At 38.9% G+C, this 12,088-nt stretch overlaps 1 protein-coding gene across 2 annotated transcripts; it reads left to right on the top strand.

Annotated features, from left to right (window-relative positions):
• The first annotated feature begins 4,037 nt into the window (after positions 1-4,037).
• LOC102722303 (protein NDL1-like) lies at positions 4,038-8,454 on the top strand. Of its 2 annotated transcripts, none has more exons than XM_006656107.3 (11): positions 4,038-4,263; positions 6,323-6,422; positions 6,551-6,648; positions 6,795-6,883; positions 6,983-7,043; positions 7,126-7,212; positions 7,283-7,360; positions 7,466-7,522; positions 7,616-7,671; positions 7,756-7,891; positions 7,969-8,454. In XM_006656107.3, exons 1-11 carry the CDS (start codon positions 4,201-4,203, stop codon positions 8,188-8,190), a joined length of 1,047 nt encoding a protein of 348 aa, XP_006656170.1. In that variant the 5' UTR covers positions 4,038-4,200; the 3' UTR covers positions 8,191-8,454. The 2 variants fall into 2 exon arrangements, with proteins under 2 accessions (XP_006656170.1, XP_015694350.1); XM_015838864.1 differs by lacking the exon at positions 4,038-4,263 and adding an exon at positions 5,276-5,311.
• The last annotated feature ends 3,634 nt before the right edge of the window (positions 8,455-12,088 follow it).

Genomic DNA, 12,088 nt, shown 5'->3' with positions numbered 1-12,088 from the left:
TTCGAATGGCTAATCCTTGCACATGTACCTCCACCTCTTGGGTTGATATGAGCTTAGATGGCTAATTTAAGTAGATTATTTATGTATTATGGTTTAATATTGTCTTATATTTTTTGATTTAAATATACATTTTTTCCAACTTCACTTTTATTGTTATTATATATGTGTGTGTGTTAGATATATGATCCAGATTTTAATAGGCAATGTATTTGGATTATGATATTAGTTTCCTAATATGACTTATAGTTTTTTTTTCTATCAGGACTCTTAGAGTTTTATAATAAAACTTATAGTGTTTTCCTATTATGACCAGTACATTTCTCCTTTATATATTTCTTTGTAAGTTATATAGAAAGAGTATGACGGACCATTGTGTTTCTCTGTATTTTAATTATCTTCTTACCGTGGTTATTGTAAGTCGGCGTCCATGGTTTTTTCTGTAAGAGATTACACATTTATTTCCACTCGTGTATTTTTTCCTAACAATATATATTTGAAATCCTGCATATAGCTAGTAATCTTGCTAACAAGCATATTAAATATAAACGATCTTACTTATGCTGTACTGAAGTTATGATCATATATTTTGATCTTTAAAGCTTGACTTTCCTTGGACTTTGCAAATTAATGGGAAAAAGAAGTCCTACGATAAATATTTTGGTTTCCACCAAAAAAGCAAGGATCTTTGCCTCTTTGGGTATTTTGGTTGGAAGTTTTTAAAATTCATGCGTCCCAGATCCTTCGTGAACTAAAAATCATTTTTTTAAGGAATCACTAGAATCAAATAGGCCATTAAGGTGAATCTCCTCCAACAAACAGGAGTATGGCCAAACTTCACCTTCACTAATCAAGACAAAACTGTCATTTTAACCAGCAAAAAGGGCAAGGTGAATTATCATAACAGTTTCAATCTCCTTTTAAGTATGGAGTATTATTCTACTGTGAAGTGTGGCAATCGGTTTCCCCTTGCACTTGCTACAAAGAAATTCCACAAGAACAATTCTGTGTTCTACTTGTGGAGACACGCCATTTGTTCTTGGTACCCATCAGCATCAAGAAAGGTACACACCACGGTTGATCAATCTCTAGCACAAAATGCACAAGTTTCTTTGGTTCCTTGCCTCCATAGTTGACATTCCTTGTGGTGTCTACTTGTGATGCCTAGTGTAACCAACACACACCCCTAGGGTTCATGCTCTTGCACAGTGGCGGCTCTAGGATCCGAAGGTTGGAGGGATTGATTATCTTTTTTCACCTTCAGTCCCCCTCTTTTTTCTTCCTCCCCTCTTCTTCCTACTCCCCTCCCATCTATTTTCCACAGGAAATTCGATGTGTGTGGGGTGGGGGGGGGGCGCTGGCGCCGGTAGATCCGCCGCTGATCCTGCATTTCTGTCATGTGCTCTTCATGTCTAACTATGCAAAAGTCATGGAAGAAAAATACAGATCTCAAAGAGCTAATTTTTAGCTTTTCTGCAGACGCAACGACACAATTTCAAGATGGGTCAGGACAGATATCACTGATCACCACAGAATTTCCTGCCCTTAAGTGTTGCAATGTTTCAATTCATGACGAGTTATTAGGGAGTTGGTGTACGTCTGTCCAACTGAATTAGTCGACATAACAGAGTAGTACCCTCTTGGAAAAAGCATAGAAAATGTAATCAAGGAAGCTAAGGGCAGAATAAGCTTATGTGTACCATAATAAAAAGTCTAGAGTTTTTTCTCTGTTACATGAATTTTTCCTGTATCACTCTAGGAACTGGAATGATTATTTTTTGGCGTGTGAAAAAAAGCTATTTTCAGAAAAAAAAATGCTAACTCTCCGTCAGGGTGACATGAATACAACAATACCTGAACTTTTCACAAAAAGGCCATTTTACCAAAAGATTTTAATCTAAACTATTCACGCAGTTTAAACAATCCCTGAATTTTAACTCATAATTGCGGCAGTAATTCGAACGATTTCATATTTAATATCCAGGATAATTTTAGGAGTATTGAGGTAGAGCATTAAAGCTACATAGTAATTAGTCTCCTCATGCGATCGATGCACTGATATATATTTTTTCACATCAACAGCACACCAATTACCAATTGACTAATTATCGTTGTTCTACATTAAATATTTAAGCAGCAAAGCGACGTCTGAACTATCATGGTTGTTTGCCACATGACATTAGGACTGCAGCAAATAAAAACCAAAAATAAGACTATCTTGATTTCTGGACGCAAGCATTATTTTTAGCACTTAGAAGTTTGGTAAGATGTTGGGATGTAACCTTCGTGATAAGAAAATAACACATGCTCTGCAAGAGATGAGACACGCTACAGAGAAATGGTTGCTACTGAATACTGGTTCAATATATGCACATCTTGGTCTTCTCACTTATAGTTCAGAGAAATGGTTGCTACTGAATACTGGTTCAATATATGCACATCTTGGTCTTCTCACTTATAGTTCTGCTTATTAATCAAAATTTAAATTTTAGGCCTTTTCACTATTATTTATTTTTTATCTTGACTTTTAGATCGCTTGACTTTTATATCACTAAGAATATGTGTATAAACATTTTATTCATAAATTATTTTTTTCAAATATATCGTTGAACCTTTTTCGTAAAAAAACCCAACCAACCACCCCTTGGCTTGCTTGATGTCTTTTCAGAATGGAATTGTTCCCAGCATATGTTCCATGTTAAATACATTCCAAGTTGGTTAACTAATTCTAATTTTGTGGATCAAGTAACAATACTTCTAAACTTGTGAGTTGTGAAGTCACTATTGTTCATCAGATTAAAATTAAACCTGATTATGTGAAACATTTATGTACTTTGGCTTGGAACACCCGGCTGCGTGTAACATGTGTGCTAAATTCAAACCAGTGCAGTGCAATATAAATATTTGATAGTTAGGAATATATTTGATTAAACTTTTAAATTATGAGTTCCAATCTTACATTAGAACAGGTATATAAAATCTAATAAATTTAATATTCTGATAGTACTTTAGACAAATCAAAGTATATCATTTTTAAAACTACGTATTTTAAAAATTATCGATACTTGAAATTCTAAAAAGTTTGGTTCAACCATGTCATAAATCTTAAATACTTTTGACCGGATGGCGTATCCAAATAACAAACGTGTACATATGGTTCCAAAAAAAATGGTGGTTACGCATCAAACCAATATAAATTTCTAAAATAAAAAAATGTAAAATTAGAATTTTTTTTGGGAGATACATCCGGTAAATGGCGAGATATGTTATATATGTGTCAAATAAGAAAAAAAATAACATAACACCAATTTTGTATATGCAAAGTCCAACATCTAGTTTTTCTCGTTAGAAGCGTGGATGAAAAATACGTTGCTCGGTAGACATCTTACGCACAGACACTTAGCAGTTAAGCAGTTTACGAAAGAAAGTCGCTGCATCTAGACAAATTGCTAGTTTGTTTTTTGTGATTATTTCCGCATCAATCTTCCTGGCATTTGACGATTATGACACGGCAAGTAGGTCAGTCTCATTTTCCACCGTATACTTATATTTATACGTCAAATTTAAACTTTTAACCTAATTTAAAGTTGACTTTAGAATTTTTCATTATAAGTTTATTTCCAGCTTTTGCTTTAAATCGTCAAGAACACATATATAAAGTCTTATTAATAAATTATTTTTTTACAAATCTGCTATTTGACAGTAACCCCCATTTGCATTTAGACCTACATTTTCCACCTCTAATTTAAATTTATCTAAATTTTGAGAAAGATAGCATCTTTTCAAAAAGGATGAAAGGCAGCATCTGATGAAAGTCATGGAATTGACCTACCGTGGACACCCTCTTGACCGCGGCGGTTTCTCTTGAACGCACCAAAATCCGGACGAAATAATTACAAATACACCCTCGCGACTAGCACTACCATAGACTGATTTGTAATAACGTAAACTTGCAGGGTCCCATCCAGAAACCCGTAGTGCTGGACTGCTGGTGAGTGCTCGGTTTATAAGCTGGGCCAAGAACACGAGAGAGAGGGAGAGAGAGAGAGAGAGAGGGAGGAGCAGGAGCAGGTGGTGCAGGCGGCAGCAGCGGCGGCCGAGGCGGCGGTTGGTGAGAGCGTGCGCGAGGGCAGGAGCCGGTGAGCGCGAGTGTGGGTAGGGGGGGGGGGGAGGAGTGCCCCCGCCGTAGGTGGCGGGCCGGGGATGGGCGACTCCGGCGGCTCCGTGGTGTCGGTGGACGTCGAGCGCATCTCCTTCGGCGGCAAGGTTTGGCGCTCTGCTGCTGCTGCTCCCTTTCTTGATTCTTCGATTCATGTGTAGTTCGGGCAGATTTGGCTGCAAGCATTTGGGGTGGGGGGGGGCGCCGGAAGATGGGAGCTTCTTGGTGGTGGTGGGATTTGGTTCGGTTTCTTGGAAGCTTTCCTTTGTTTCGTTTGGATGGTAGCCAACGAGAGTTGCGTTCTGCTGCTCGGTTCGGTTTGGGGGTTGCTCCAGAGAGGAAGGGCCGTTTCGTCAAGTTTGTTCCTTTTTTTTTTAGCGTATAGTAGTTGTGTATGCTGGCTACATTGCGTTGGTTTTAGATCGAATCCTCGAATTCTTGAAGGATTCTTGGTTGTTTCAGTTAGTTTGCTTGTTTTATTTCTTTCTTGCTTGCTTTCAAGAGTATCTAATTGTGATCTGAGCGGGGTGCGCTTGCCCGTGGATTTTTCTCATCTTTTGCTGTGAAAAAGATGAGAAAAAAATATTTCTTTACTTTCACTGTCTCGCTATCTGCGTCTTGTACCATCAAAGTAGTAAAATTTTCTTTCGTGGCGTCCTCCTGGCCTCCACCTATCTTTGTCCATGGCGAGTTTTTTTTTAATTTGTGTGGTTCTAGTTTGGTTGCGTGGCCCTGTTAGTTTGTGCTTGCGTGCTAGTCAGTTAAACTAATTAATCACCTACTTTGTGTGCTTATCACCAGAAGAAAAAGAAAGAGGGGGAACAAACCATAAAGTATTCGATTTTGATGCTTTTGGGTTGTCGTTTGGGTGTCATAACTGCAATTTTTGTCTGGTGTTTCTTTAATTTGTAGTATCACTTTTGTATTAGTTGTGTTTTCGAGCACCGATTTCATCTACTTATCTTGTTGCTGATAGGAAGCCCTTTAGTTGTTGGAATTAGGGTCCCTGTTGTGTTCAGGTGTTACTTCAATTTTGTTTATTGGTCTGGAATCCCAAATTTGCTAAGGCACTTGGATTTTGCTTATACACAAATCGAAAAATGGCTGTAGAAGAATTTGGATAGTCCTACAAGTATGTCTGGACCGAAAGGCCATGTGAGTTCTATTTAATATCCTAAACCGATTGCATTTTACAAGTTACACTGAATATATGTCGATGGCAACTTCTTCTTCACTGCCAACCGAAGCTCTTCTAACACACACGCCCGCACATGCACGCACACAGGTTAAAGGAATAAAGGCACCTATAATTCTACTGCCCATGATACTGTAAGATTAACAACCCAATTATCTGGATCGAAATCACATTTAGTATCATGGTACTTAAAATATTCTTTTGAGTCGTTTGTTAAAAATGGTTGAATGGCTATGCAAAAGTCCCTATCCTGAAGTTCTTTAGTGATTATTGTTTATTAAAATAGGGCGCTTTTGATGTAATTATCAAATCAATGCTTCCTTGCCACTTTTTGCCATAGTCCACAGACATCCTTCCTAGATAGATTGGAACAGATAGTTGCATTGCCCTAGCCAATGGTTTTTCTCAAAAGTATGCTTCTACCATTTGCTTGTGAAATGGTGGAGGAATCACTTCTAGTGCTTCACTTCCCCTTTTTCTTGGGCCTAAGAGATGTGGTCTAGGAATCATCACTTTAGCACCACATATCACAATGGAGCTATTATTATCCTTATTTCACTCATGAGACCTTAGCCATGTTAGCATGTGTGTAACAACATGCAGGAAATGGAGAACCTTCAATCATGAATTCACAATTCATAGCCTTTGTTTCAGTTTGGAGAAACTTCTTCCTTAAAGCATCCGTGCCATGGCTAGGTTGATATTTCCATTTGGAAGAATGAAACAGTCATATTACTTATTAGAATAGAGTGTGCATTATAATTCCTAAGTATACCGTAATTCACTTTACAACATATAAATAAACGCCATGGCTACCACGACATAACTTGGTTGCAGTCAACTGCTATATTTGCTCCTTTATTTTCATGCTTTTATTTAGTTTTTCTCCTATTTGACACTGCTATGTTTATTAATATTCTTTCCATTTTTGTCTAGATTCATGTGACACTTTCTTCCCTTGTTTTCTTCAGGAACATCATATACAAACAAACCATGGTTCTGTATCTGTTGCTGTATATGGAGACCATGACAAGCCAGCACTTGTTACTTATCCAGATATTGCATTGAATCGTAAGTTCTATAGTTGCATACTTGCATGTTATCAAATAGTATCGTATATTTGATATGCAGCATGATCTGTGTTGTGTTATAAAGAATCATGCGATATAGGCACTTAAGTCCATAATTTTTTTTATCAGATATGTCATGCTTCCAAGGTCTACTCTTCTGCCCTGAAGCATCTTCATTACTGCTCCATAATTTTTGTATTTACCATATCAGCCCTCCAGGACATGAGGTTTGTAGCTGTCTGTATTATTTATATATAATGAATTTTTGATGTTTGCATTTCTTAAGGTTTGAATTGTTTGATGCATTAGGCAATTTCAAATCTATATTTTTTATGAATGCATTGCTTTATTGCCCTTTGCAACAATCTTTCAGTTAGGAGCAGCTCCAATTTCACCTAGCAGTCCTGTGGCATCCGTTGATGAGTTAGCGGATCAGGTTTCAGACGTACTTGATTTTTTTGGGTATATCTTCTCAAATTATATGTTTAAAAATGTGCCATTACTTTTTAGATGTTTCTCAAAATCCCTGAAGTAAATTTCTTGTTATTTGGCTTTTTACAGACTGGGTCCTGTTATGTGCTTAGGTGTCACTGCTGGTGCATACATCCTTACTCTATTTGCAGTACGTATTTCTTCAAATGTAATGTATTTTATAGTGCTGCACAATTGCTTAGTTTATTTATATCTTGAGCACTTTGTTGCAGACGAAGTATAGGGAGCGAGTACTAGGTCTTATCCTAGTTTCACCTCTATGTAGGACTCCTTCTTGGACCGAGTGGTTTCACAATAAGGTACCTATCCTATACAATATCTAGTCTATGTGTCCTAATATTAGTCTCAACTGAAGTTTTCATTTCATAGTTGATGTCAAATTTGCTATATTATTACGGGATGTGCAACATGGTAAAGGACTGTTTGCTACAACGATACTTCGGCAAGGTAACAAGCAGGATTCATTTACTCCATTTGCTTTTTTGCTCAATGTCTTCTCAGCCTTTTTCTTTTTTTCTTTTCTTTTTTTTGCTGCAATTTTCCAACGCTCAGGGAGTGCAGGGAGGATCTGTTGTTCCTGAATCAGATATTGTGCAGGCGTCTAGAAGTGTATGTACTATTCAAAACATTTCATCCTCCCTTATCAATTATTGTGCTTACATATAAATTTATGAGTTTAACTTTTTCTCTTGGTTTATTAAGTTCCTAGATCAACGGCAAAGCATGAACGTATGGCGGTTTATCCACACAGTTAATGAGTATGTTTCTTTTTTGCTTGTTAAATGCTTGTCTGGAGTATATACCTGATATTATGTAATCAAAACTTTTGTACTTCTTTCCAGGAGACATGACTTGACAGAAAGCTTGAAGGAGCTGCAGTGTCGAACTCTAATTTTCGTCGGCCAGAAATCTCAGTTCCACGCTGAGGCTGTTCACATGACCTCAAAGCTTGATGAGAGATATAGTGCCCTTGTAGAGGTATTTATTTGCTGATAATTGACCCTAAGAAAAAAAAAATGTTCCTTGGCTTGAAATATCAATTGATGTTTTCGCAGGTACAAGGTTGTGGATCTGTTGTGACAGAGGAGCAACCACATTCAATGCTTATACCGCTGGAGTACTTCCTTGTGGGATATGGATTGTACAGACCAAGCCAGATAAGCTGCAGCCCTCGTAGCCCTTTGAACCCATTTTGCATATCGCCAGAACTCCTCTCGCCTGAGAGCATGGGAGTTAAGCTAAAGCCGATCAAGACGCGAGCCAAACGTGAAGTTTAGGATCAAAAGAAAAAAAAAATTAAAAAAAGGTGAAATGTGAGAACTTAGGCTAACCCGGCAGTCACTGTACTAATATATCTTCCTAAGTTTTGGTGGTGAGTGAGATTATTGTTGTTATTGTGATGTAGATAGAGGAAAAGCTTAGGTCGGCGGGGTTTCCATTCAATTGATTCGTAGCATTAAACGGTTGTAAATTGTTACAGATTATTTGCCAAAGCAAAAGGAGATAATAAGGGAAGATGAGCTGTTGCCAATTATTAGGTACTGTGATGTTGTCTCTTCTCTTGCCAGTACCATCCAGCCATTTCTTTGCTCTCATGAGCAAGATTGATGAGCCATTGTTGTCTCCAAAAGCAAACATAGATTTTTAGTCCACTGCACTCAATTATTGAACTCTGGGTGGGTGTCCCATATCTTTGTCAAGTTGGACATAAGACCATATCTGTCCGGTCATCTTGTTTTATGCACTTTCTTTATGTCCTGTTGGTATTAGGTGATGTTCAGTTAGTGTGTCAACAAGCATGATAAGTTTTGGTATGAGGAATGGTATTGGAAGACCATGCACACATTGTATAGTGGGCAGAGCCCTATACTAGGTATAGGTAGGTATGTGCAGTAGCTTTCTTTTGCCATTCTGTGTTCCCTGCTTAAAGTTGTAGAGTCACTGATCTGGCAAAGAGGTTAAAAGAGCTGTAATTTTCTGCAGTGGTCGACCCAGAATATCTATTTTGATTCTAGTGCTACCTTTGTTTTCATGACATACCAAATTCTGAGCTCAAATGCATGTAGTAGTGGCATAACCGAAGTTGTCTCCCTGCATGTTTTTGTTCATCTTCAGTGCTCTACTATGTGGCGCGCAACTCCTTGCAGAAGTGGTGTTGTGTGAAGCATTTGTGGGCATATCCTGAAGACAGTATGCATCGAAGCTGGCTGCAACTTCGTTTCAGATTTAGTTGTTTTTTTAAACAGGTTTAGCATTAGCATACATATGACAAATCTCATGTGTGAGCCTACGTATCAATCAGCAGTACTACAACAAAGGATCTCATTTGTTTGAGCCACCGTTGCGCGGTGATCCATGTAGTGACACTTGCCAAACGGCCAACGTGGTATCACGAAAGAAGTCTAGGCCAGGAAAAGAAATGATGTGCTTGTGGCTCACCACTCACCACTTCACCAGGCGCTAGAGCCAACTGAATGTTGAAACTGAAAAGTATGGTAAAACATCTTGTAATGTATTTAACAACAAAATCGACTATGCTCTCGTGGAACTTGTAACAAATTTTTTGGTGTCAATAAAGGCAAAGCTATAATGAATGGGGTGCTACGTGTTTTTGAGTTTGGACTGAATGGGGTGTGCACATGTGTGGGAGATGCAATCTCCCCCATAGGAATGCCTTGAGACCCCTGTTGAGATTAGTCCACGAGTTAGTCGGTGTTGATGTCAAAATGTGCACGTTGATGTGTTACACACGAAGGTCTGGGAGTCGTTTCTCAGAATGCTCCAGTGCAGGACCTAATTTCTTAGAATGTGCAGGCGTGTTAGTCAGTTTGATCCTACAACTAACAAGATGAGGAATAAAACAAGTCGATCGGTTATCAAGCTAATAGATAACAAAATATCCAGCCGATCGGACGTTGATGTAGCAGTGTTTAGCCGATAGGCTGATCGATTGGCTGTTGAAAGCACGAATCGGCTAGAAACTTGATAGAAATAGACTTGAATAATTAAATAAATAATGAATGCTTTGTTGCGATCAGCTAAAACCCAATTTGCGTGTAATCCTCACAAGTCGATGCAACATAAATAACTAATGATCTAACTAAATCAAGCCGATTGGTATAAAAATAACACAGCAAGGTGATCGGCTACTCTATTGATACAAATATGATAAGTATGTAGATCAGCAATATCATCGGCTATAGATGACGGACAAACAATCAAGATCTATAAAATATCTAGCGTAGATTACTAAGAATAATCATAGAAGATCGGACCCAACTGAGACAGTTTAAGATTACGCCTAGCAATGTCAGGCTAGATACTAAACAGATCTAGATTGCTATCAAGCCAATGAGCCGATGACTGATAACTTATCGACTGGTACTCCGATAAAACAATGAGCAAAATACATTACTCTGATATAAACAGTCTAATAAACGCAATCTACTAGATCGGACCGAACCGAGACAATATTAGATTGAATATGTCAAACAGCAAATATCAGACTAACGTAGATCACCCAAAGTGGTCGACTAGATCAACTCAACATACCGAAGTAACTCAAGCTAAAACTAATACGATAACTAGCAATCGCACAACTATATTAGAAGATCGGACCGAACCAAGATGGTTCTAATCTAACCGATACGATTACCTTGGCCGGCGGAACGTAGGAGTTACCCCTCCGCTGAAGATCGAGACGATGCAGCCCCGCGTCAGGTGCCAAGTTCCGCCGGAGTTGAAACCTCGAGAAGGAGAGTGGCGATGCGCCGAAAGTAATTGATCTAAATTATGATGTAGACGATTTACAATGACCCCGGACATACATATTTATATCCTCAGGGGATGCTAGTCCGTATTGGACACGTCATACGACTCCTAATAGATAAAAAGAAATAACAAACTCCTATGTAGACTCTATCTCTAACACACAAGTACTGATTGGACTCTAACTCTCCTAGAGATAAAAAAATCTAAATGAACTCTAATTAACAGATAAAATTAAATTACACGGACTCTGATTATTTCTCGAATCTATCTGTAACATTCTAGGCCTAATCAGACTCTATTTCTTATCTGATTCAGACTCCATCGGCTGAATCCGAGTTGTATTCCGCCTGGTCTTCTATTCGATTGCCCTGTTTCCTGTCCGATTCGGTTTTTAATCACAGTTTAATCTCCAATGGCAATTATCCAAATTCTGGTGTTAACAGTCGGTCAAGGCACAATTGTGTAGTCGCTCAAACTGCTTATTGCCGGTGAATCCAAGGATTAACTCGAGGAAGACTTTGGGCAGTAAGGGTGAGATAACAGAAAAATAAACTTCGAGGACCTACTTTTGATGAGAGAATGCACAAGAGGTTTATACAAGTTCAGGCCACCCCGGAGGTGTAATACCCTAGTCCTGTTTTCTTTCTGATGAAATGAAATATGGTGTTTACAAAGTGTGTTCTATGGGTCCTTCTCCTCTCCTCTTCCAAAGTTTGTCTTCTCCTTTTATAACCTTCGGTAAGGAGCTACCCCCCAACCCAATGGCTAGTACTTGGGAACCTAGGCCTAGCGCATGTTGCTCACGGTAACCAAGAGTGCTGGTATAGGGACCCAAGACATGTAAGCAGGAGATGTAGATGACACCGCTCCAGGTTTTGATCATTCCCCCTTGGTGGCTCTCCTCGGCATCATCAACCCCGGTGTCCTGAAGGCACGGGTCTAGAGTTCATGACGTACATGGCCTTGGGGAGGACCAAGGAACTTCCTTGTATGATACGAAATTCATGATATACATGGCATTGGAAGAGGTCTAGATGCCGGACCACCTTCTTGAACACCTGAGCGGTGTCTATCTCGTGTGTTGCGTCCTTCTCTCAACAAGGGGCTTCATGAGATCTCCGGGAGATGCTAAGCCCTCAAGGTCGGGTGGCCCCCCTAGGGCCTCACTTGGGTCCTTTCCACGAGTGTCGATGTTTCTCCTTTAGGAAAATGAGGGGAAAGAAACTTCAAATTTGGACTTTCGGATAATTGCTAAAAATGAAGGATTTGTTGGAGGAACGCGTGGAGCCGTGGACCACGTATTTGACTATACTTCATTTATTTAAGAAAATTCATTCTTTTCTTCATGGGTATGTGCAGTCCATCATCAGTTGAATAGTTTGTTTTTTCTCTATGTGCATGTGT

This window comes from Oryza brachyantha, chromosome 6 (genome assembly GCF_000231095.2).
Source record: "Oryza brachyantha chromosome 6, ObraRS2, whole genome shotgun sequence".
NCBI classification, from domain to species: domain Eukaryota; kingdom Viridiplantae; phylum Streptophyta; class Magnoliopsida; order Poales; family Poaceae; genus Oryza; species Oryza brachyantha.
This window is presented reverse-complemented; position numbering and strand designations above follow the sequence as displayed.

Excerpts from the sequence above, each read along its gene's own strand:
- LOC102722303 (XM_006656107.3), top strand. The coding sequence starts at position 4,201 with ATGGGCGACTCCGGCGGCTCCGTGGTGTCGGTGGACGTCGAGCGCATC. Across the intron at positions 4,264-6,322 it reads GCATCTCCTTCGGCGGCAAG|GAACATCATATACAAACAAA; the intron begins GTTTGGCGCTCT and ends TGTTTTCTTCAG. Across the intron at positions 6,884-6,982 it reads GACGTACTTGATTTTTTTGG|ACTGGGTCCTGTTATGTGCT; the intron begins GTATATCTTCTC and ends GGCTTTTTACAG.